General features: G+C 46.0%; 2 protein-coding genes across 7 annotated transcripts in view; one reads left to right on the forward strand and one right to left on the reverse strand.

Moving 5' to 3' along the window:
* EML6 (EMAP like 6) overlaps positions 1-20068 on the forward strand; it is a gene marked incomplete at its 5' end in the record, with an annotated part of 84446 nt that extends 64378 nt beyond the window's left edge. For 2 of the 3 annotated variants that reach the window (XM_082049310.1, XM_082049311.1), the window contains 14 exons: positions 5297-5375; positions 6500-6629; positions 7148-7246; positions 8893-9066; positions 9742-9950; positions 11149-11306; positions 11966-12080; positions 12999-13187; positions 14133-14305; positions 14862-15024; positions 15303-15406; positions 15717-15870; positions 15959-16059; positions 17078-20068. In XM_082049310.1, coding sequence (XP_081905436.1) covers positions 5297-5375; positions 6500-6629; positions 7148-7246; positions 8893-9066; positions 9742-9950; positions 11149-11306; positions 11966-12080; positions 12999-13187; positions 14133-14305; positions 14862-15024; positions 15303-15406; positions 15717-15870; positions 15959-16059; positions 17078-17102 — 1873 coding nt within the window. In that variant the 3' untranslated portion in view covers positions 17103-20068. Of the gene's footprint in view, positions 1-5296; positions 5376-6499; positions 6630-7147; positions 7247-8517; positions 8539-8892; positions 9067-9741; positions 9951-11148; positions 11307-11965; positions 12081-12998; positions 13188-14132; positions 14306-14861; positions 15025-15302; positions 15407-15716; positions 15871-15958; positions 16060-17077 lie in introns of all 3 variants that reach the window. The other variant, XM_082049309.1, reaches the window with a different exon arrangement.
* A 57-nt stretch (positions 20069-20125) lies between these two features.
* RTN4 (reticulon 4) overlaps positions 20126-25848 on the reverse strand; it is a 39745-nt gene continuing 34022 nt past the window's right edge. For all 4 annotated transcript variants that reach the window (XM_082049312.1, XM_082049313.1, XM_082049314.1 and 1 more), the window contains 4 exons: positions 22509-22578; positions 21856-21902; positions 20994-21052; positions 20126-20555 (listed from right to left, as the gene is read on the reverse strand). In XM_082049312.1, coding sequence (XP_081905438.1) covers positions 20513-20555; positions 20994-21052; positions 21856-21902; positions 22509-22578 — 219 coding nt within the window. In that variant the 3' untranslated portion in view covers positions 20126-20512. The remainder of the gene's footprint in view (positions 20556-20993; positions 21053-21855; positions 21903-22508; positions 22579-25848) is intronic.

Below are 25848 nucleotides of genomic sequence, written 5' to 3' on the forward strand. Positions count from 1 at the left end.
TGTTATTGTGCATCGTTTGTAATCATGTGTTCTGATAAAGACAAAGAAGTTAAAGAAGGTTAAGAAGTTGGATTTTCTCTCCTCAAATATTATTCTTTTGATTATTTATTTCTTTAGAACAACATGAGCTGAATTATATAAGCTTTCAAAATAGCCCCACAAGTGGCAAGTACAAGCCTTTGTACCATAAAGTGAATTATTAGACATATGATTACAGAATTTGCTCGTGCACTTTTACATGCGCACAAGCTTTGGATGCGAATCTGTGTTGTATTTGTGTGTAGGTGGGAACTGTTCAAAACGTATATGGAAAAACACCTCTCTTGGATGGAGAAAACTTTGGGCTTAATTCAGCAAAACCCTACTGTTTGAGAATGAGTGGTGTCCTTTGGAACATTCCCTTTTACTTTCTCGACAGCACTGTGTCAAGTTAATGCATCCTCAGTGTGCTTGGCAGCGTGCTGGTTGTGTCACTGCTGTCCCCAAGGCTCGCAGCGTTGTGACAGGTGTTGCTGGAGTCCCTGTGAGCGCAGGGTCCATCCTTCCTCTCCCCGGCTCACACGCAGCTGCCCCAAAGCTCTCGGCCGCTTGTGTGACGCTTGGAGCGGGTGCGGAATTGAGCGATGCCAATGGTGCCGTAACGCACACCTTCCCAGCATTGCTCTCTGAACTCGAGTGCTCTCTGCACGGAGGTTGATGCGAAATATTCAGCTTTTAGTGAGGATCGTTGTAGGTTGGAGCCTGGGAAGGGGTCTGTGCTCCTTGGAGGTGGTTTTGGCGAAGGCAGCGGAGGGATCCCCAGCCAGCCCCGTCTGCCCAGGCGTTCTGGACAGCGCATCCGGCGCAGTAGCGCCAGCCTCATTGAAATAGGTGCTCAGAATAACAGCTTTACGAGGTGTTTACAACTATAAACTTAGTAAAAAATAAAGGCCTTCAGATCTCATTCAGAACTGATTATCTGCTTGTTTCCCATTTGGAGACTGAACTAGAATGACATGTGAATGCAATGACTTCATAAAATATCACCACCATATTTTCTGCAATATCTTTATTTTGTTTTAGAGTGCATCAGCATACATGTGGAATCATAAATATTGTAACCCTGCTAAGGCTTTTTCAATGCTACGCTTTTAAAAAATAATTTAGATTGCAATTAATGTTTCCCCCTAGTTTTGTTTCAGCTTTGCTTTGATTGACTGTATGAGAGAGTGGGATGTCTTCACATTAATACTATTCTTTTTTGTCATCTTGTGTTATCTACAAAATGTAAAGGAAGAGTAACGGCAGGAACAATTGTGTGTAAAACTCCAAGTGTGTCAGGATGGGAAAATCCAAGGGCTTAGAATTCACAAAATCTTTTAATCGCTTCTTAAAGCTCTGGAGTTTTGCAGCAGTTTTAGGGCCCTTGGGAAGTGTACTTTGAAAAGCTGCTTTTGCATTTTTGCTGCGATGAACAGTACACTTTTTTCAACCTTGGATTTTTAGTTCTCCTGTCCAAACCAAGCTACCAGTGGTGAATGGTCTCACCGCTCTTTGAACCGTGCTTTCTTTTCTCGGGAGCAGTGCTGCTCCGTTGTGTTTTGTGCAGCACCCGAGCAGGTTCCCCGTCCCGCCAGCAGCCGGCTGAACACACACACAGACCCCACGGGGACTCTCCTCTCTCCCATTTCCGCAGGGCCAGCCCGTCGCCTTCCCAGTGTCAGGACATTCGCATCCATCTGTCCCTGCTCCAAACCTGCTTGTTTGTCGCTTTCCTGCAACATTGTTTCTGCACATCCAATTCTGTTCCCATTGACCTCAGAACAGAGTATTCGTGTTCTCACCAATTTAGCACTGATGCAGACAGCATCTCTCATTAAAGAGCGGTTACGCCATGTGCTCCTAAAACATGAGTTGGTTATTCTTGGCCTATAGAATATATTGTAACAATTTTTAGTCTCCTTTTTCTCTCCTTTATTTTTCCCTCTAGCTGGATCGAACTTTTTCCCCTTACTCTTCCCCTGTTCTCTCCGATCCCATCTCTTTGCCCGCAGGTGCCCCCTCTGCCAGCCCCGTTCCCCTTGCCCTGCCCAGCTCTGGGTTGGCGGGGTGCTGCCCGCTCACCCCCATCATTCGGGCTCCTCTCCTGCTCCTGGCTCTTGGCTGTCCCAGCTTTTGCTCAGGGCAAAAGGAAGAAATTGTCACTTGCACTTTTTCACACTTCTGCGTGAAGACCCATAACGAGAGCGGGTGAGATTCTGTCAGTTTAAATCACGAGCTGGCTCACTGATTTATAACCGTGTGTACTTGTGTAAGCAGATCATACAGGTAAACACTAGTCACAGAAATGTTATTTGCTGTGTTCACAGTATCTAAAGAACTGAAAGCCCTTTAATGTCTGACTGTGTCTTATCTTTCCTGGAACTCGTTCATCCCATAACGTAATATAAGCGTATTTATTTGACATCGCTGGAAAGAAACCGTTAACGCTTGTACTGTGTTTTAACTTGCTTTCCTTTGGAGGCAGGGAATTGTCAAGTAAGTACTGACAGCACCCAGCACAGAAAAAGCACAGATTGCTGCGAATGCACATGCAGATTGCATAGGGCAAAAGGGGAAATGCATGTCATTTGCTACCGTGCAAATTTCTTGTCTTGACGCTGCCGTCTTGTGCATCAGAATAAACCAGGGGTAGTCACAGTCTTGTTAAAAATGAAATGGCTTGTTAAAATGTCAACAATTTGATACTGCTTTACATTTGTTTTATTAAGGTGATAATAAGGCAATGAATGCATACATGTGTATATATACATATACATGTATATATGAATGCACACAACATTTGTGTTTGTGTGTACTGTGAATAGCTATATATAAAAGTATGTGTGTGTGTGTATGTTTCCAAATGAAATCTCATGCGTACAATCAGTGATTATCAGTCATGTCACAGTGGCAGTGTGCTCTTGCTTTCATAAAGAATGTTGGCTTGCTCTGGTCATAAACTTTAGCTGATATTCTAGGTAAAGAAGTGTAAAAATGATCCACTTTAAAATGACACTAAAACAGAAAAAAGAGCAGGAAGCATACAAGGAAATGTTTTATTATTTTCCTAAGTGCTGATTCAAAGGCCGGAGTAAATCTGGGCTGAAATGGCATTTGCTGTTCTAGCATCACATAATGACTTTATTTTGTAAGAGAATTAAGTTTTGTAATAGCTCGTCCACCCTTCTCCGCTGGCGGTTGCGCTGCTATTCGGTCCAGTTACCAGCGGTGGTTACGTAACGTGACTGGACCGACCACTTTGGAGAAAATAAAGGTACTTGTTTGCCTGCGAGCACTGAAGTCCAGGCTGTGCCCCTGAGCTGGCCTACCGACAAACAATTAGGAGGCTGAATTGCGGGCTGAGCTAGGGTGGAAAACAAGCAGCCATTGTGTGAAATTCTCCCCAGTGCTTATGAGACTTAAGTTTTGACCAGTTTCCATCCCTGTCGGGCACCTGAAAACAAAGAGCCGCACGTGGAACCTGCTGGTGCAGGATTGGGCGTGCAGGGACAGGGCCGGCACTTCGGAGCATCTTTAGGTCAGAGCATACCCAGGGATGCCTGGGTACCACGTTTCCCAATTTGTAGACGGGTGCACTCTTTAATTTCTGTTTTAGTTCTTGCTGGCATGCTTGAATAGCCTGTTTTGTGCCACAAAGGAATGACTGATCAACTCTCAAACGCTTGTGCATGAGTAAAGCGGTCAGCAGTACATCGAAACTGTACTAAGTCTCTTACTTGGCTTTGTTTGCTGCTTACAAGGGGATCAAGGTAACTCTTTCACTCTTTTATTGTCACAAGATCATCTGCTCATGTACTTTGCTGGTACTTAGTGAGTTTACTTGTTTGCTTGAGGAGTGGGTTCTGTCTTTTTTAAAGCTCAGATTTTTCGTGTTACTTCTTGCACTAAGTATTCTGGCTGTGTAGCAATAAGTGTTGTAGCTGTGCGTTTTGTCCATTGTTGCCTTTAATACCCTCCATAAAAAAATACAATTCCAGAAAAAGCAGCTCCTTCTAAGCAAAAGGGATTTCATTCTCCTGCAGTTAATTTTTGCCAAATGAGAATGGTAGTTACAGTATAAGGACAAGAACAATCTAGTTTTCACAGCATATATCATGTTTATCAAGTCCATACATATTTTAACTCTTAAACTCTGGAAATGCTTTCCAAATTCCAGCATTTATTAAAGAAACTGAGGCCATACATTTTGGTTTTTAGTTCCAGAGCCCTGTTGTTTAACCCCATCTCCAGAACGCGCAACTGGAGTTTCCAGGCCTGCAGTGGGCGGGGGTTTGGACCAGGAGCAGCAGCCAGCAAGTGATGTTTTGGAGCAAGCATTTAACTGTAATATCTGTTTTTATTCACCACTTCAACTGCTACCTTCTAGTAAAACCTCTAAGTACAAGATGATCAAACATCACACAGAATCTAGGCCAGGTTTCTATGGGCTTATTTCTTGAGTAATCCAGTGCAGTTTTCCTGGCTCTGTTCTGCTGTTGACAGGGTTGGAAATAACCCTCATGAATTTCTGTTAACGAGAAGGGAGAATCATTATGCTTAAATGAGCACAGTGGTTACTGGAGTGCAGCCAGGTGATTTCGTAAGGTCCTGAGCCTCTGGAGGCTGAGCCCCCCCACTCCCCTTAGCTCTGGGCCTCTTTTTTGCTTGGAAGGATCAATAGTAGCACTAAAGTTTATCTGTCTTTACAGACTGTTTTGTTTCAGTCCGTGTTCTGCATTTGTCTTTTTTAGCTACTTTCAGCAACTGTAATTATATAAGAATGCTTTGCTGGCCTTAGCCGCTGTTAAATTCACACAGATGAAGGACTCGTACATTCTAGAATGTAATCATTTTATCTTTAATATGACTTTGAGAAGATTGAAATGAAGCCCTGTCAAGGTTTTGTGACAGGGTGTTTCAGAAGCAAGGCTGGGGAGCATCTTTCACATCATTCCTGAAAGCAACAGTTTACTATCATGTAGTATTCAAGGATTTTCCCATGGATTTAAAGCATTTTGCTTTTTCAGAAGAATGTTGTGAGGTGGTCTGTTCTGCCACTGATCCCCAAAATCCACACCAGTGTTATTTCTGCTCTTTCTGTCAAAATGCAGGTGATTTCAGTTTCTTGTGTGACTCCAACAAAAGGCAGGCATTCCGCTCCTAGAGTTGCACTTGGCCATTTCCTGGTCACGTACCAAGCACAGGAGATGAGTTTGAAGGTTTTATTTTGCTTTCAAACATACTGATTCTCTTCTGTTTTCAATGTTTGTTTCAGACCACCAGTTAGCAGAGCTGCTCCTCAACCTGAAAAACTGCAAAAGAACAACATCAACAAAAAAAAGAAACTGGTTGAGGTCAGGCTTCATACTTTCTCATTTGAAGTAATATGTGCTGGGTGGAGTTCATCCCTGTGTTGAGGGCAGCTGAAGTCCTGTACGGGTAGAGGGTGGGACAGACAGCGGGCTCGAGCAGACAGAGCCCAAATCCAGGCTGGTAACACTTACCTGTAATATCAGGTCTCTCCAAACCCCAAATTCATGTCTGAATTGGAAGGACAGACAGAGCAGAGGTGTGTGAATCCACAGCACAACCCCGAGAGAAATACACTCAGAAGCTGCACTTTTCACACACCAAAAATCCTGTGTGATTTTGAATGATGAAATTTTCTCTTTGACTTTGCACCATACCCTTTGCCCCAAACTGTAGGGCCCCCCAACCAACTTTTTGGAATTTCCATGTAATGTACAAGGAATATTTTGTGGGCTGTGTGGACAGTTTGCAACAATTGCTGGGTCTGTCAGTGCCATTCGAATTGTTGAAAGTCAGCGGTAATTCCTGGGCCTCTGGGCTATAAAAGCAACTTTAACAACAATCCATGAGCCATCATTGTTTTTCTGGAGGAAATTTCCTTGCTGATTGCTTATTGTAAGCTGAAATTACACCTCTAATTAATGATTGAATTGTAGAGTAACTTACAGGCTGCCTTTGGTTCTTCTAAGGGCTTCAAGGTCAGAATTTGGTCTGTTAAAAGTTTGGTGGTTTATGAGAATGATTTTTGAAGACTCTTGAAGTAAAGATATTTGCAAATACCCAGTGCCCCATGTAGCTATTAAACTGTGGTAGGAGGATTAATAAAATGGGACCTTTTTTTGTAAGTTGTATATATTTAGAATGGAAATGTACAGAAACAAAACATTTACAGCCAGCTGAATGATTAAAGAAATAAGGATATAAATGCGGTACCTTGGCTGACCCATTAGAGAGGTGTAGACAGTCTGTGAGAATGTTGTGCCTCAATAGACCAGCAGAAGAACAGGGATAACCGATTAGATATTGTTTAACTATTCTCTTGCCTCTCCAAGATATTTGTGGCTTGTGTAGTTGCTTTAGAACTGTGCTTACGTGATCCAGGCTCTGTAATCTCCTTGGTTTTTCTTTGGTTTCACTCTTAGTCTTTGTTGTTGTTTTACTTGCCTAGGAGCTGGCTCTAGACCATGTTTTTGGATACAGAGGATTTGATTGCCGCAACAACCTTCATTACTTAAATGATGGTGCTGATATTATTTTCCACACAGCTGCGGCAGGCGTGGTTCAAAATCTTTCTACCGGTAATTCAACTTGAAATAATACTTAGAGATAAAAAAACGCTCTACAAGTAAAAAGTTTCTGATTGAAAGCCGTAACTTTTTAACAGTCCTTTAACTTTCTCACGTTTTGCATCTTGATAAATAATGCAAAAAATGTTTTGTGTGTTTTTTGTGTCAGATCGACAATTTCTCCTGTTTGGGTCACCCTTGCTCCCTGCTGAAGACACTGGGGCAGCTTTCTCAGGGGAGAGAGCCTGGCTTGGGGGATGACTAGTACCCCAAAAACATTAGGAGCAGTGACATCCACTGTTTCATTTTGAGGCTGATTCCCAGTTCCCTGGAATAGCTAGTTTACCAAATATTGCTTTTAAATATATATAGTTGTGTGTTAATGGTTATTTACACAGTGAATTTGGAAAGGGTGCCTGGGAATGAGAGCACAGCGTGAGTGTAGAACAAGCTGCTTGAACAGTCTCTGCTTCAGCGATGGTTCTGTCTTCGATACTGTTGTGAGTAAAACCACGTTTGAATTTCATTAGGTAGTCAGAGTTTCTACCTGGAGCACACCGACGACATTCTCTGCCTGACCGTGAATCAACACCCAAAGTATAAAAATATCGTGGCTACCAGCCAGATCGGTAGGTGACTCTCTATGCAACAAAGTTGTACTCAAAAATTATCAGGGGCACTGATTTATTTTGGGCTGTTCTGTGTAGGAAGTTGACCAGGACATGCCAGTGTTGCTGTCCTCAAACCTTTTCTTTGATTTTGAAGAGGTAATCACACTTCAGGATTTTCTTATGATTTCAATTTCATCTCTGATTGTGAGTCTTTAGATTTTAGAGTTAATTGTAGTATTATCCTATTTCAGAAAGCAAGCTTTGATAAACTGCACTAAGTCAGTTCATTAATCTCTAATCATACGATTTATAGAATTCCCTCTTTCCCTCCTGTATCCAAGGCTCTGTTTAGCAGTAAAATGCTTGGCAGTGAAAATACCATCATGACCATTTCGTATGCAGATGTACAAAAGCTACACAGAGAAGGAGAGAAACAGAGGGAAATCTCAACACAAGTTATGACACATATAAGGGGCCAGTTGTGAAACCATGAGTATTTATGTGTTTATTATTGACATGGAGAGTCCTGTTAGATTCCCCAGGGCCTTTTGTAGGAGTAAACGTTGTATGGGAAATGCAGGATCATTTCTCCCAAGCCTTGAGAAGGATCTGCTGCTTTTCACTTACGCCAGCTTAATACCGGAATAATTAACTTGAGGAAAAAGAACGGTGTCGTGCTAATTCGGGTCATTCTGGAAGGAGACTCAGGTCCATAACAAGTAACTTAGTGGGGGCAGGAAAATGCTAGTAGATAACCCCCTGACAAAGCAGCTTTGGCGCCTGTACTGGGTGAGCGCTGTCATTTCAGTGGGAATGGTGGGTGAACACGGAAACCTGTCCATCTCAGAGCCGCAGCTCCAAATCCGGAGTGCTGGGACACGGGAAAGGTGACTGCTAAAGGCCCTTGTTCTGTTCTGCCACTAAGAGCCCATGAAATCAGTGTTTCTGATGTTGATTGATATTCTGTATAACTACATATCCACTTCGCTTTTAAATCTAGTAATTTTTTAAAACTGCATGTCTTTGGCTTTTCTTTTAAATACCGTTTTAAAAACTCAAAAGTGCTAGATATTGTTGCGATATTTGTGTATAGAAACAAATATACTCAAAAAAGTTCAACAATATTCCTGCTTCTTTGTTTTGTTGATTTAATCCATATCCATTTTCAAATTTTTAATTTTGTTTGCCTTCTGGTGCTGATGCTGGTCCTTCAGCATTAGAAACGTGACTTATTTCACCTGTTGTTTTCCCTTGGTGCTTCCTCATTTGCCATTGCTCTCACCATGCAGGTGATATGACAGAATTCCCAGGTAAGGCTGGTTCCTTTGTGGATTTTAGTCAGCAGAGTTCTGTAAATTTTGCCCGTTACCTTGTTGTATCTGTGCAAATCGCGGATACAAGTGAAACATCTACAGACTGTTCATTTTGCATGAGGTTCTTCATAAATGTCCTGTTGTTCTTTTAGAATTTGTCTTACTTCATGACATACAATGATTCCCCCTGTGTTTTGCAAGCTATTATGGTTTTTGGAGTAGTGTTAATCTTAAAAACTCACAACTTCTAAGTGTCTGTTTAGGTTAAATGTCCTTGAAAAAAAACTATTTTGCCTTGAAGTTTTCCAGAGGCTGAATTAATTCTCTTCTAATCCGTCTTTTTGCACGTAGGTACAACTCCCACCATTCATATCTGGGATGCCATGAGCAAGCAAACGATCTCAATGCTGCGCTGCTTCCACACCAAAGGGGTCAACTACGTCAACTTCAGCGCAACAGGCAAACTGCTGGTGTCGGTGGGAGTGGATCCCGAGCACACGGTCACCGTCTGGAGGTGGCAGGAAGGTAACTCTGAACACCCTGTCCCCCCAGCCTCAGCTTTCGAGGCTTTGGGCAGATTTGTGTTCTTTCTCTGAGGATCACGGCTCCCTAAGTCACAAATTCAGTTGAAGGAGATAGCAAAGTGCTAGAAAACGGGAATGAGAAGCTTTACACTTCTATTATAAGTAGAAGGAAAGAATGTTCTTTAATACAAAATTCCATTAATTTAAGGAAAGTATTTTATTTTTCTTCCTAAAATACTTGAACTTTAAATTTTACACCATAGATAGGCCTTTGGGAAGTAATTTCCAGAAAATAATTATCGTCTTCAGAAGTGGTGGAGAGGAGAAATGTCTCAGCTCATTAGATGTTTCCCTGCGTGTTTCTCCAGATGGTAACTCGTGGATGATATTCAGAATTTCTGTGGTGTTATTCCACTGACCAAGGAGAAAAATCACGCTCTGGAGACCTAAATCTGCATTTCCTAAACCTGGCAGGTGCAGTGGAATGAGCAGGGACTTTGCGGGTTGCATGAATGAACATGTTTGATGCACTGAATAATGCTGGGTTTTGCTTAGTTTTCAGCATCTGGGACACAGTTCTCTAATCCAATACCAGGTCGATTTATTTTATAAAATATCAGAGCTTAATTTTGCAGGTAAATGTAACTTTATTTTTATCCTTTCCTGATTAAAACAGGGGCTAAAGTGGCTAGCAGGGGAGGACACCTGGAGAGGATATTCGTTGTAGAGTTCCGCCCAGATTCAGACACGCAGTTTGTGTCTGTGGGGGTAAAACACATGAAGTTCTGGACATTAGCTGGCAGTGCTTTGCTTTATAAGAAAGGAGTCATTGGTTCCATGGAAGATGCCAAAATGCAAACCATGCTTTCTGTTGCCTTCGGAGCAGTGAGTTCACGTTACTTGCTACAACATTTTATAATGCGTTTTTATTCAAACTGCAAGTGTCAATTTGCTTTGTTGGAATCCAGTACAGTGTGGGCAGTGCAAGGCCACAGAGCTCTGGCTTAGTAGTTAAACCTTCATTTAAACCTTGCACGCCTTTAGATGCTCATGTCAGTTTTCTAAGCAGGGTTGGGTTTCTTTGTTGGTGAACGCTTTTTATGAATGTCTGTGCATACCTACAGATCAGCTGCCAAGGCTTTTATTTGGTTACTTTGCCAGTTATTAGCACTTCACTGGTTGAGAAAAATGTGATCTTGTTATTTTGTGTGTAGGCTCTGCAACCTTTTTTTTCCTGCTGACAGTATCTGGCATGACCTATCCAGCTAACGGTGACAGTAAGGAACCAGAGCACCGTGCTTTAGGCTTCATAGTTAAGGAAAAGAATGCATATTAATAGTGAAAAAGCAGTGTTACCGTTATATTGAGGTCTGAAATAGCTTCTGCTTCATCCAGAAACCCCACAGAAATTACATTTGCAAAGGTAAAGCATAAATTATACAAATGACCGATTCCGAGAAGCCCTTGATCCTAATTATCAACCCTGGACAATAGTACTAATGTATGAAATGCGAATGCACAAAATTAGGCTCCCAAATCTGCATCCTTGTGTCCAAATAAGTGACTTTGCTGTCAAACATTGCTTAATACAAAACATTTCATTCTATTCTGATGGCATTATTCCAGTATAAAATAGGAGTAATGTAATGGGCACTAAAGACCCCAAAAGTGATTTGAAAAAAGAAGCAGAGTGTAACATTAGAACAAACCAGTGCTTGTCAGTATTTTCTGTGTAGAAACAGTCCAACAGACATTTTCTTCTCTAAAATGATCAAACTAACATCCCGTAAGGGGCACCTTCGAAAGGGCCGATGAACTCTGCTCCATTAGCATGTGTCACACACGCAGGATGCTTTAACGGTGACAAGGACCCAGATGATATATAACATCTCAAATAAACACCATTACAGTGCAGTCATTAAACTCATTAAACCCCTTTTCTGGATGCAGATGGTTTTAATTCCTGCGTTCATTGCATAGTTGACTTTTCTCAGGAAATTCAGTAGCTAAAAGAATTTTGACTCAAACTGGACAGAAGTTCTATGGTATTTATTATATCAGAGATCATTGCTGTTTGTTGCAGAATAACCTTACGTTTACTGGAGCCATAAATGGAGATGTCTATGTCTGGAAGGATCATTTCCTGGTTAGACTTGTGGCCAAAGCTCACACAGGGCCGGTGTTCACGATGTACACGACTCTTCGAGATGGACTCATTGTTACGGGAGGGAAGGAGAGACCGTAAGCCATCTCATCTTCCTAAAGTGCACAGCCTTGCTCTCTCTTAAGTCACAGTTTCATTATATACTCTAGACATACACAATGCTTCCCAGAGTTCAATGGGATCTGTAGTATAGTGGCTTCAATCTAAATTGTACATAACGTGCCCAGGAGTCTTAGTAAGTAAAGGGCTGGTAAGCAGGATATCACAGCTGTGCACATTACGTGCAAAGGATGCACAGAACCTCAAACTGCAATTGAAACGAACACCCGTATGAGCTGCTGCCAGCCTGGCATGAGTGGGTTGTTCTTAGTTCCTCAGTTCTGTCAAACAACAGCCAACCTCTCTGTGATTAGGAAGTTCTTTGATTTACTAGAAAGTAGCGTATTTGCTGAGTTTAACTTGGTGACAGGGATCTGAGATTAAGTGACAAGAGAACAGTTTGTTTTTCACAGATTAGGCATGATACTGTTTAAACCATGACGTGTGATAGTGTTTATATTTTTATTATTAATATTTACTTTCCCCTGGACAAGAGTGAGGTGTCTGTATAAGCAGTAGCAGGTGATTCAATGCACGGTTTATTATTTAATCAGAAGAACACAGCTGGGATTTACATGTGGGATTTGTTGTAGCCGGTGCAGGAGACGTGTGGGTAACACAAGCCGCTTCTTTTCAGCACGAAGGAGGGGGGAGCGGTGAAGCTGTGGGACCAGGAGATGAAGCGGTGCCGAGCGTTCCAGCTGGAGAGCGGGCAGCTCCTGGAGTGCGTGCGCTCCGTCTGCAGGGGCAAGGTGAGCGAGCGCGGGCGCGGGTGGGGCTCGGCTGGGGGCGCAGGAGAAGAATTGGTAGTTCTGGAGGAGCTTTGTCTGCCTCAGCCTGCTGACAGTCCCTTGGTTGTGTTCTGGGCGCAGTGATGGGCCTCACGCTGCCTTCTGGCTTGGTTTTCCAATGACAAAAGGAACTGAGGCACCTGCTTTACAAGGTGTAGGCGCAGCTTAGGGCCTTCAGTCAGGCAGAAATCATCCTTGCTGCTTTTTCTTTTTTTTAAGTCGCAAATAAAACATGTTCCTACTGAGAATTACTGGTTGGCTTCAAGTTTTGGCAAAGTGGAAAAGAATAGAAAATAACCAGCAATTTGAGAGGCTAAAATCACTCTTGCACTTGTTGAAATGGTACTTGCGAATGCTGTGAAAGGAGCGTGTGACGCTGCGGGAGTGTTAGTGCAGGGGATGGGTGTCTGTCCAACCTGGCACCTCAGGAAATGGTCTCTATTTCACTTCCTATTTCAAGTCTCAGGAATTTGACGTGCTCTTGGGTAACAGCAGGTGCAAGGTGCTTTCCAACAGTCTAACTAAGACTAAAAGCCTGATTTGATTTTTTCAATTATTGCCCAAATATTATATTTAGTTAGAAGTATGAGAATCCTCCTTTGCAACTTGTGTGTAAACCCTTAGATCTGAATTAAGATCCTTAATGGCAAGCTGGAAATGCAGGGCAGTCACTCAACAGGAACAGAACACAGCAGCAGACCTCAGCATGTCCAAGTCTCAGTGGTTTTACTCTCCTGTTTTTAAGATGCTGCATGAACAAGAAATATAAATCAGGCTGAGTTATCAGATATTTCTGCAATACACCCATACTTTACTGCTGTTGATGTATTCTGTGTGTTAAACTGACAGCCCATCTCTCGTTCTTTTTTTTACAAACAGGGGAAAATTTTAGTGGGAACAAAAGATGGAGAAATCCTTGAAGTAGGAGAAAAAAACGCAGCTTCCAACTTGTTGATCGACTGCCACATGGAAGGGGAAATCTGGGGCTTAGCAACTCACCCCTCAAAGGACATATTTATCTCTGCAAGTAACGATGGAACAGCGAGGATCTGGGACCTGTGTGACAAAGTGAGTATCAGTAAATCGAAAAGTATCTGATGATAAACGATCATGTATCCAGCCGTGCCAGCCCTGCGCAGGCAGCGATGTTTCTCTGCTTGTTCTCCTGCGCTGCGGCCACGTGCAGGGAAGCGCAGTGGTTTAAGAGCAGGGCTGCCGATGGAGGGCCTGGTGCTGCGCGTTGCTTATTTGGATCCAAAAGTACAGGCTGGAGTGGATTAAGGAAGCGTTTTAATTCGGTGCTGACAGGCCGGGTGACACAGATGTGCTGTCCCTGATGCGCAGAGCCTGGCAGTCACAGCTCTCTGGTTTAGAGCCGCGCTCTAGAACCGGGCACCTTGCACATGTGCCGTTCAGCATGTTTTTTCCAAGTCAAATTGCTTACCAACCAACATTTAAAAAACAACAAGTAAATAAAACGCTTTTTAAAAAAATAACAGAAAGGTTTCTGCCTATGCATAAATGTTTTCAAAAGGTCGCTGCCTGAGCTAACAGGGATCGTTTTAAATACAGAAAATGAATATACTATAGATATAAGAGAAAACACAAGAGCGTTCCAGTCTGGTTTCACATAGCAAATGAAACGGAGAAAAGCTCCCGGGATGGGCGGTTGCAGAAGCTACATCACAATCACCTTTCGCACAAACGCAGAAAGGGATTTTTCAGCCTTTTCTGCTAAACAATATTCTTTCTGGTGTAAAACTTGGACTCGCCCTGCAACAAGATGGGTGCAAACGTGAAACCCGTCTGAGTTACGCTGCTATTTAGAAGCCTGGTTTGCAACATATGCCTGGTGGGATGTGATTTTTTTTAATGTGAAATTTCGGATTTATATTTAGAGGAAACTATAGACATTTTGTTTTCAATAAGTGACTTTAATACGTAGCGTTTGGAAGCTTTCCGGTGGTGGGCTTGGCCAGGGGAGCTATGAGCCTCTCGCTTCTGTTCCTGCAGAAACTGCTGAACAAAGTGAATCTGGGTCACCCGGCGCAATGTGCCGCGTACAGTCCTGATGGTGAGATGGTTGCAATTGGCATGAAGAATGGAGAGTTCGTTATTTTACTTGTAAACAGCCTTAAGGTTTGGGGCAAAAAGCGAGACAGGAAGTCTGCGATCCAGGATATCAGGTAGGGCCGCAGCTCAGCCGCGCTTCTCGAAACACGCAGCCCCTACTCAAGAAAAAGCCCATTAGGGTCCAAGCGCATTCCAGATCTTTGTAAGGCCAGATTTGTTTAAACCTGCTTGAAATCATGAAATGCATTTACTGCTGACTGGTGGTTTTACATATACCTCAAGCTTATGTATCTTATATACCGCACATTGTGACGAATTCAGTTATATCCACTCGAATATAGCCAGTAATTTGTACACTGTGGAGCTGGGCTTATGGGAATTAACGTTATAGTGCATTTTTAAATCGCAATTCCTGTTGCCTTCCCCCAGAGGATTATGTTACACTGCACGTGGAGTGCAATATCCGCACCAGTTCACCGCGTACAGCATCCTCCGTCTTCCTCAGCCGTTAAGCATCAAGGTTCAGTTGGGATTCATTATATTGCTGTTGATAGAAGGTTTTTGTGGTTTCCAGTAGAAATTTGTTGTTTTGTGTTAACGTGAAAGGCAAAAGAAGATTCTTGCACAGAAACAGCAAATTATATCCCCATCCTGTGTTTCATTGTCCAGGATCAGCCCGGATAACAGGTTTTTGGCAGTGGGGTCACAAGAACAGACTGTGGATTTTTATGATCTCACTCAAGGTACAACCCTGAACCGAATCGGCTACTGCAAAGACATCGCGAGTTTTGTCATCCAGATGGATTTTTCTGCAGACAGCAGGTACATCCAGGTACGTCTGAGGTAAAGCCACCTTTGTATTTATTGTCACTTACGGTTACCAGGCAATAGGAACAAGAAGAAAGAGTGAGGGAGGCTTTCCAAAGTCATTCTGAATTTCCAGGTGCCCTTCCTGTCCCTGGGACGGGCTGCGTGTGATACCTGAATCCACACCTCAGCTTTCCTCCGGGAGTCTTTCTGACTTAGCGAAACTGGGCTGAGATAAACCAGCGAACACTTCCTGATCAAACCCGTTGGCAAGTTACCAGCTTTTTCCTTTCCCGCTTTCAGGTATCAACGGGTGCCTATAAGCGTCAGGTTCACGAGGTTCCCCTGGGAAAGCAAATAACGGACCCTGCGGTGATAGAGAAGATCACGTGGGCCACATGGACCAGGTGAGAACCCCAGAGCACGGCTGCGCAAAGCGCTGGAGAAAATTGCACGAGTGGTTCCGCGGGAGATAAAGCTCAGGATTTATGGATAGCGATAGTTTAGGATTCACATGCACACAAAAATGTACGTTCTTGGGACATTCTTTATTATGAGATCGCATTCGGTGCAATGATTTAGAGGGAGAACACATGGATTTTCAAAGGTGGTGTTTTTTTCATTATGAGGCTGTGTTGCCTCCCCCTGCTCTAGAAGAGAACAGCAGCAAGTCAGCCTTGTGCTCTAATGCTCTTTTTTCACTTGGATTTGGAACAGCATCCTGGGAGACGAAGTCATTGGAATTTGGCCGCGAAACGCAGATAAAGCGGATGTCAACTGCGCCTGCGTGACCCACGCTGGCCTGAATATAGTCACAGGGGACGACTTTGGCCTGGTGAAACTGTTTGATTTCCCATGCACCGAAAAATTTGTAAGTGGCTGTTTTATGATCTGAAGAGCTTGCTTTTGCGCAGCTTCGCCCCTGCACCAGTTCCTCAGCTGCTGCTCTTTCCCAACAGGCCAAACACAAGCGGTACTTCGGGCACTCTGCGCACGTCACCAACATTCGCTTTTCTCACGACGACAAGTACGTGATAAGTACGGGAGGCGACGACTGCAGGTAACCGCTTATTTATTTGGATGACCATCAGAAATGTTTTGTGCATCTTTCTCCGCCAAACGCACAGCAGCACGTTACCACCCTCCTCAGCCCCCTCGGCGCTCGCTGCGCCTGCCGACCTGTGACAGGCTTAGCCTGTTTTCTTGCTCTGGAATTGCTGGTTTGTGGTCACTTGCAGCAAGCGGCGGCTGCGGCACAGGAGCCTCTGTGTGTCTGAGGAGCGTTTAGATGGGACAAAGACAGCTGGGGGGTGTCACTCACACCAGAGTAACTGAAGAGCTCCCGCCCAGCAAAGGGTAGCGCAGGAACTCGGGTGGACAGAAGCGCAGACGGATTTAGAAAGACATTTCAAGTAACAGGAGGCTTCTCAAAAGGTGCTTTAAGTTTGTGTTGGGGTGTTTGAGGGTTTTCCCCCTAATTTTTAAAAAAACAACACAAAAACCCAAAAAGCCAACAGCCTGTGTGTGTGTGCACGTATGTGATTGAGGCTGGATCGCTCCTCGGGTGTATTTGAGCTTCCAGCGCTGCTCAGAGAGGACAGAATTGTCACACAAAACAGGGAGCAGAAAGGTGAGGGACAACATCTAAACGTGGTTAAACACAAACTGTAAAGGCTTCTTAAACAGCAAAATGGGAAACTAGAGAATCCGAAAAGCAGCAAGGGAGGAACCAGAAGGGGACGAAGCCTCACAGGAGCAAGGATGGAAACGTTGCAGTCAAGAACCAGGTATTTTAACTGCTCACTCAGGAGGGAAAATACAAGCCAGGGAGGGCAGGATTGAGTCATTTTTGCCGGAGCACTGATGTGTGTTTTGTGACACGGCTCCTCTCAGCAAAGGTAAAAAACAAAACCAAAGTGCTTTTTTGATGTGCATTTGAGGGCTTAACGTTGCTTTACTGGTCAGTCTCCGTTTAGAGCCGGGTGTGCGTGCAATGCAGCCCCTCTCGGTGCAATATGCTGAAGGGTGGCATCAGGTCACTCAGAACAATAACTGTGCGGTGTTGTGTTTGTTTGCAGCGTGTTTGTGTGGCGATGCCTCTGAGAGGAGCCGCTGGGGCCCCACGTGCTGCGGTGACACCTCCCGCCGTCCTGACGCGGTGAACGTGACCTTGCGCCGGAAGCTGAACGTGAAGGGAACGGCTCTGTGACCCGGGTAGGCCCAAGTGCTGAACAGTTCACTCACAAAGCTGCTTTTGCCTAATACTGTGTTATTCAAACCGTGTCTGAAAAGGGAGCGCACTGAGAAAAGGCTGGGCCCTTTAATTTGTGCCATTTCCAAATTGATGATTGAACTTTTGTTCAAGAAGTTGGTGGTTTTTAACCACACTTGTTTCAAAACGCCGATTTGGTGCACTGAGCAAACCTGCAAGTGTTTAATGAGCGCGCTGGGGTTCCCACTTCAGCTTCCAGTAATTGAAGGAGCAAAGTATCATTTTTTTTTAAGTGTGTTTTATTTTAAAATATATATATTTGGCAATTTTTTCTATCCATTAAGTGCCTTTGAATAATTTCCCAGTAGTATGGGCTACAGTCTTGCCTCCCGCCAGTTGCTTTCAACATACGGTGCTATAACTTTGACACAGGAGGGCTAATAACCATCACCACCTGTCCCAGCCGCACACCTGCGTTCTCCCGGCCTTGCTTTGTCTGTCCCACCTTCACACCTGACTTCCAAAGCGTTTCCAACAGCGAGAAGCTGCGCTGTTGTAAGGACGCGTTCCCACTGCAGCCCCACTGTGACCCGGTGAGGAGGGGCAGAGCGGGGAGAGACCCGCTTAAATTATAACACATATGATGAGAAGGTTGTTCCCCAAGCGCTCCTGCGCTCCGTCTGTTGGAAATGTGCTCTAGAGGTGAGTGTGGCGCAGGCGGCGCCCGGCTTGTGCAGTTCAGAAGGCGTCTGGAAGGTCCAGAACCGCCCTTTCCCACTTTCCCATTCTGGAGGTGCCTCCTGGAGCCGCCCCGAGCGACCTCGGAACGCCCGGTGCCCTCTGGCCGGCAGCGCGTCCTGTGCTGCTTCGGAGTAGAAGATAATCACTCCAGTACCAGAAAATGCACCTGTCCTTGAGAAAAGCCCCGTTTTTGCTAAGCTTGGGCTCCTCTCCCCACTCTTGCAGCCGCTCGGCTGTGGGATCGGAGTCGTCCAACCACGGAGCCCCCGTGCAGACGTTCCCAAAAGGCAAGTAAAGCTGTTCCGCCTTCGTTAACAAACACTTTGTCAAAACCCAAAGCTACAGGGACTACGGAATGGGAGAAAGAAAACTAATTCCACTTTCTCCACCGAAACTGTTTAGAAAGGAACAGAAAAGGTGGGCGATGTCAAAACAAATGATTTTTTTGCGATTTCTGGCATGGAACAACATCCATCATTTGAAATTGCTTTTCTTTAAGAAAAGCTGTTTGTTAACCAAAAGAACTAAAGGCCAAAATAAACCACTTAGACTTGCGTGTAGCCTTTGAAAGGAAATGTTAACTAACTAGAGCTCTAGCCCCCATTCAGGACAACGTCCCTTTGAGCGCGGAGCCTCGTGCGCTGCAGAACGGCCACTTCCATGGACAGGAACACACAAAGTGCTTCAGCAACCTCCAACAATCACCTCTTTTTAAAACCGAATTTATTAATGCCTTATATTACTATACAGAAGGTCAGTTTGTCAGATACACAATAAGAGTCCCTATGCAGTCTTTTTTTTTAAAGAAACCTCCTCGATCAAGTAATGTACTCGTTAGGTGGTGATGTCAGTGACACCTGCTTTGCCTACGTCGTACTGATGTTCGCCTGCCTTCCACTCTGATTGTATCCCCAACACAACCAGAATCAATTAATCAAGGGTGATGTGGTAAAGATCTTAAAGCAATAGTGTCTGCCAGGAAAACACCTGAAATTTGTATGTTTATAAGGTTTGGCTTTATGTATAGTATGTTCAGAAGTAATGCTGTATTATACTGTAAACTAAAATATTAGTGCATGAATTTATTTTTCACTGGTCAAGATGCCATTAATTTAAAATCTGTGTCTCAAATAAATTTGGATACAAGTTCTTGATGTCCAGCTCTTAAATCAAGTTGCTCTGCAATGGTTACTGAGCCGCCCTTTACAATTTCCTTCGAATTAGAAAATGGCATCATACATTATTGCCTCAAAAATAAGAGCAAGCAAGGATGTTCCTTTAGCAAATTTAGAATGTATCTGTCACAAGTGTCACTGCCCACTGACGCCGCTGAACTGGGACCTGCCGCTGTCACCCGTGGCACGGAGCGGGAGCTGAACAAACTGCTTCACACTGCACAGACGGGAAAGGGAGCGGGAGCCCCAGCTACTCACATCGCTACACGCTGACAAGCTACTTCCACCACCGGGGACAACGGACACTTAATCACATGAACTGAAAATAAACACAAATAGATTAAACTTGCCTCAAGAAAGCAAAATACCAATATTATTTTATGTCTATAAGCTTTATTGATACTCGGGGTGTTTGGGTTTTTTGCGCTTTTTTGTGTATTTTCTTCCTGGTTGGTTTTTTTTGTTGTTTTTTTTTGTCTTTTTTTACATTTTACAATGCATTCCACAGACTTAGTTCAATGCAGCTTCAACTGGATACGTTTTCAATCATTGTTTCTTGCATAACATGGTTTTAATTTCCAAACAACATTTGCAGCGTTAGCCATTCTGTCCACAGATTATCAGAGGCTGAGAGACCGGAGAATTATTTGCTCAAAAATCAACTACTGTACGTTTGTGCAACACCGTGTACGCTGTAATTTTCTCTTAATATATCTGGAGGTTCCTTTGTTCGATTCTCTTTTGTTTTTAAACAGACGCAAGTGTTTACGGACACATTTTAGTTTCTCAAGCTTGTGTGCTATGGAGCTAGTCCAGAAACGAGTCAGTTCTGGAGAATGAAGCGCTGTGGAGCAGCTGACAGATCTAAGCTTTGTGAAACACATATATATATATATATATATATAGATATATTGGCAATTGATAAAACAATAAAATCACAATACAGCTATACTCATACCAAAAAGGCAAGATTTTTCAAAACTTGCTAAAATGGTATATTCCCCTAAAACATGTCGGTTTAGAAAATGCACATGGACAGTGCCCAGAGCGGGCCGCGTCTGCTCCGCCCGCCCAACCTCCGGCAAGCAAAATGTACAGCGGGCTCAGCGTCTATCAGCCAGTGCTGCACACAGGAGAAAGAAGGATGATTAGTTTAGATCCATACATAGCAGCTTACAATACTTAAGATGATGAAACACATGGCAGTCAAAACAGTTATTTTTTTTTTCCTCAAACACTGCGTTGCTAAAAAATAAAGATCTGTGAAATTGCACTGCACTGTCAAGGGCGTCGCTATTCCCTGACCCTCCCCGTGGAAATCCAAATGAGTAATTTTTTTCCCCCTTGAAAGATGAACTTCCTATCGATAAGTTGCTTCAGGCTTTTTACTCGGTTTTGCGCTTCAACCCAGGGATCTTTGCTTGGATCCTACGAGAGGAACAGGAGAGGGAGAACAACAACAGTTAAGTAACAAACTCAAAACAAATAATAGGTGTAAACAGTCTTAGAAACAGCAGCAGGTGAAGATAATTATCACAGCTACGCAGAACCATTACACTCAGAAACCAGCGCAATTGCTAAATTCTTCATTCACCCCTTAATTGCTACTGCTGAGGGCCTCACATTTCACTAATGGTTCCAAATATGGAGATCTCGGTTTCAAATATGGAAATTTCTGTTAACACAGGATTAACTTACTGACATTTCAGTACGGAGCTGATTTCATCACCACTCCCAGTTGTTTAAACAAAGGCCATTTCCTCTCCGGCCTAGAGCACGTGGTGTGTGTTACGCACCGAGCACCACACACCCCCCCAGGACTCCCAACAGTATCTAGGAAGTGAGATTTAAAAGCACTCTACTCACTTGGCCATCGCATCTTTGACATTCTTGTTGACGAGTCCCAAATAATGGTCGATTTGGGCCTGAAAGAGAAGCGGGCAGATGTTAGAGGGCAGGGCGCGGGGCGGGGGGGGCGGGAAAGCGGCTTAGGTGGGCCGGGCCTGGCTGGTAACCAGCTTAGGCCTGCGAGAGCAGCCGGCAGCTCCCCAAGAGGATTGAGGAGCCCGGGTTAAGCCGCACAAATTGTCCATCGTCTTCCCCCGGGCTCCAGGGTTTCCTTTCACTGCCGCGCTCCGTTCCCTGCAGGAGCCCAGGAGGCTCCGCCATCTGCTCGGAGCCGTTTCCTCGGGTCCCCGGGCCCAGGCGGCCCCGGGTTTTGAAAGAGGAGAGGAACGGCTAAGCCGGAGCTGGCGGCCCCGCTGTGCCGGCACCTGCTCCAGACAGTCCCTGCTCAAGCTCTGCTGTAATTTATCATACGGGTTTTATTTTGGCTCCTTACCTCTTTCTTTTACATTCGTCTCTCCTGGTTTTGCCAGGGCCACAAATTCCAGAGGGCTTGAGGACACAAGTCCTGAATATCAGCTCCAAAGAGGTTCCCTCAGAAATTGTTTTTTAAGGTACTTACATCAGGATTAAGGCACCTTGCAGCTGCTGCTTTAGTCCTGACCAAACGTGGCTCGGAGGAGAAAAGGCCTCCAGGTTAATCGGGCCTTTTTTGCCACCATTTGCTGGGGAAGCTGCCTCAGATGCCACCAAAAGAGGAGGGACAAGCACACGCAGCCTGGACCTCAAAGTGGCCGTGCTTGATGGTTTTATTTTATCCACCTGTGGGTTTCCTTCAATAGAGCCAATTTTATGAAGCGCTTAATGAATCATAAACACTCACCTGATGTCTCTCATAAATAACAGGAACACTGAAGAGCGAAATCAAAGCTGGAAAAGAGCACATCAAAGGCATAAATATTGACAAAAGGGATGGTGGTCAGGTAAAACAATGACTAGTTTTCACACTTTAACATTTATTTCAAAAAAGTACATGAAAAAGGACTAAAGAAGCCACACAGAAAGCCTGTTGGCTGGTACGTTGGAGAATCCCCATTAAGGAGCAGCCGGGCTGTTCTCCAGGCCCCGTTCCCAGCTCAGGTCACCTCCCTGCTGCGGGTTACGCAAAGTCCTCACCAAGGATGTCGAGGCTCCTGCAGCCTCAGTGCGTTTCTGGCACCCGAGCCAGCTCTGCACCCCCCGCAGCGCCAGCGCAGCGCGGCTGGTCAGGCAGGGCCGAGCCGGCCAGGGACAGCCCGGCAGAGCCTGTTCCACGCGACACAACCTCTGCAAAACCAGCAGCCCCCAGGAATTCAACGCTGCAACTCAAAGGGACCGTTCAGCAGCGTTATCAGCGTCCTAGAAAAGGACACACGGCTCTAACATCTTGCTGCGCTCCCAAGAACACGGGAACAGCCTCACGGTAGCGAGCAGACCTCAGGGCTTTTCCAGGGTTATTTTGTATGGCAGGTATTTAACACGATTTAAAACACTTACCCAGAATCAGTAATGTCAGACCATTAAACAAGGCACCAACATAAGTGAACACCCACATCAACACCGCAAACTGGAAAGGAGAGAAAAGAACACATCAGACCACAGTCTTACCAGAACAGACTAATTAGAGCAGGGAGAACTTCTCTAAACACACATATCGCACCAAAACGCCCCAAACTCCACCCTTGTAGGACTTGTGTAATTAGAGCTGAGTGCCAAGATGGCTGGAGGGTTTGGTGATGGGACACGTGGCCCCTGGCACCCAGGTCAGTGCCCGGATCCAGCCGAGGAAAGGGGGGAATGGACAGTGCCATGAACTGGATGCTGGCTCTCAATCACAGACAAACTCAGCAGCAAAGACACCCCGTTCGCAGCGCCCCGAACCCGCAGCCGGCCGTGACCCCCGTTCCGCCCCCTTCCCGCACAGCCCCGCTCCCCTTGCCACGCGGATCCCCCGAGCCGAAGCCCCTGGGCTCCCTGCAGGTGAGGTGTCCCGAGCGCACCCCTGACCTATGCTGGGGCTGCCAGCTCTATTTCTGGCTGCCCTCCCTCCCCAGGGAAATCAGCCGCTTTCTTCTAGTGTTGCACAGCCCGCAAGGAGCGGAGCAGAAGCCAGGATCTGCATGGCACAGTGGATTCGCCAGCGCTTATTTCTTCCTGCACACTGAATTACGCTTTGCATTGTGCAGAGCACACACACAGGAGACCCCCCAGGCCTTTAATCAACTAAGCACGTCTGGTTGTTTTCTGTCCAAGACACCACAAAACACTGAGGAGCCAAAGGGAGCGGGTGTGGGGGCTGCAGCTGCGTCGGGAGAGAAGGTCCAGGCTGTTAACAACCAGAGGTGAAGCTCCCGATAGGATACACACAGGAAAAGATGGTCACAAAGCACCGGGAACAACAAAAAGCCCATTGAAGGAGTGCGGGTGCAGACAAGGATCTGTCCTGCAGCTGAGTTACTCACAAGTTATCTATCCTAACAACCCTTTTAATATCCAAACCAAACGCAATCAACAGCCAACAATAAGCTAAGCGCGTGACAATCAAGACAAGTTTAACTGAATGACCCCTGTAATGAAATGTATTTTACTTCAAGAGCTTGATTCTGAACTCCTCCCATTCAAAATGCAGTGGGATGAAGGGCAAAGGATGCGGTTCTGTCCCGGCAGCTCCTCCTCGACCCAACGCCAACAGCGCCGGAGGCACAAAGTTACCCCTCGGACAAGGCCGCAATGTTCCTGCGCCCCCCGCAGCGTTTGCAGGCTTATCAAGGACGACAAAGCAGATTTCTCTAAACTCCCCCATGATCCACGCAGACCTCGGCCCCGCTCTGCCCAGGCTGGCCGCCGGCCGCGCACGGGCCTTGGAGCGGAGCGAGCGCTGTCCCTGCGCAGCCAGCTCTGCCCAGGTTGGCCGCCGGCCGCGCACGGGCCCTGCGGCGGAGCGAGCGCTGTCCCTGCGCAGCCAGCTCTGCCCAGGTTGGCCGCCGGCCGCGCACGGGCCCTGCGGCGGAGCGAGCGCTGTCCCTGCGCAGCCAGCTCTGCCCAGGTTGGCCGCCGGCCGCGCACGGGCCCTGCGGCGGAGCGAGCGCTGTCCCTGCGCAGCCAGCTCTGCCCAGGTTGGCCGCCGGCCGCGCACGGGCCCTGCGGCGGAGCGAGCGCTGTCCCTGCGCAGCCAGCTCTGCCCAGGTTGGCCGCCGGCCGCGCACGGGCCCTGCGGCGGAGCGAGCGCTGTCCCTGCGCAGCCAGCTCTGCCCAGGTTGGCCGCCGGCCGCGCACGGGCCCTGCGGCGGAGCGAGCGCTGTCCCTGCGCAGCCAGCTCTGCCCAGGTTGGCCGCCGGCCGCGCACGGGCCCTGCGGCGGAGCGAGCGCTGTCCCTGCGCAGCCAGCTCTGCCCAGGTTGGCCGCCGGCCGCGCACGGGCCCTGCGGCGGAGCGAGCGCTGTCCCTGCGCAGCGGGCCCGGCGGGCGGCCCCTCCCAGCACCCGCAGCGCAGAGCCCGGGCTGCGAGCGCTCGGAGCGGCGCCTCAGCCCCAGACCCCCGCAGCGCTGCAGGACCCAGTTACCAGCGCCCAGCAAAATACCAACAACACTATGACCGAGTCCGAAAACGTGAGTGTACGTGAGCAGAGAGGTAGCGGATGTGAGTCAGTCCCAAAGTCCAACACTTATCAGAACTACCCCGTCCTATTTAGTGAACGTTGAATTTATGGCCGAGGAAAGATCAAAATGCGGGAGTTCACGTTTGAGTGAGCCAGGCTTTGCTTCTCCTCAAGGGGAGATGCACTGGACCGAGTCTTTGCCTCCCTCACCACAACGATGAAGGACTCCCCAGTACCCAGAGCATCTGCAACTTAATGGCAAATCCAGAAATGCCCGTCTATCGAGTTCCTTCGCTATAAAGCAGCGCGGACAGAGCAAAGAGCTCCGTTCCTGCACGGCGCGGGTGAGCGGTGACGGACGGAGCCGGGTCTGCGTGGGCACCGGGCGCGGGCTCCTCCGCGCAGCCGCCCCGGGGCTGCGGAAACAGTCCCCGCCCGTGCTGAGACCTTCCTGCTGCAGCTTTGTTTCATTAGAGAAGAAAAAGGCCTTAACAAGACAGATTTTACAGCCAGAGCTATTACACGCACTAAACTGACCTGTGGATGCTGTCTGCACCAGACATCTGTAACTATAATTATACACGAACATGCTGTTTCCTACACTAAAGATGTTTAAACTACACAAGCCAAGATATTTTTATTTAAACCAGGGCCATTATATTACATAAAACCCCAGCATCTTAATGTTCTCCTCAAGCACAAACTCTTCAAAATCATTAACTTGTTCTTGTGAGCTGTCCTGACATTCACAGGTTTCATATAAGGGTTGCTCCCAACTTCCATAAATTACACTAATTAACCTACATAAAACGTTTTAAATGTCAGAAGAAGAGAGGGGAAATGAATCAGTGCAGCTGACTAAACATGCCTTTCCTTTCTACCACAGTGTTTTAAAGTGCCTTGAAGACATTCTGCCTGGAATTAACTCCACTTCCAACACGATTGCAAGGTCTCGTTTTTAAACAGCGTTAACTGAGCGGCCCTTGGCTGCTCGCTGCCGCCTTTTCCTGCGCTGCAAGGGATTGTGATCTCTAAACAACCTCAAATGAAGGAACAGAGCACAAACGGCTTAATTATTAAAGAAATACAAGTGACCTTGTGACTACAAGATTTCTGTGATGTTGTTTAATCAGATCTAAACACAACTTGAACAAAATAGCTTTTCTGTGAACGCTGAAACTCAACGCCCCTAAACAGAACAAATAATATGTTTCCTTTCCTGCCTCGCACACCAAGTTT

Source organism: Streptopelia decaocto (genome assembly GCF_964273445.1).
Source record: "Streptopelia decaocto genome assembly, chromosome: 3".
Taxonomy (NCBI): domain Eukaryota; kingdom Metazoa; phylum Chordata; class Aves; order Columbiformes; family Columbidae; genus Streptopelia; species Streptopelia decaocto.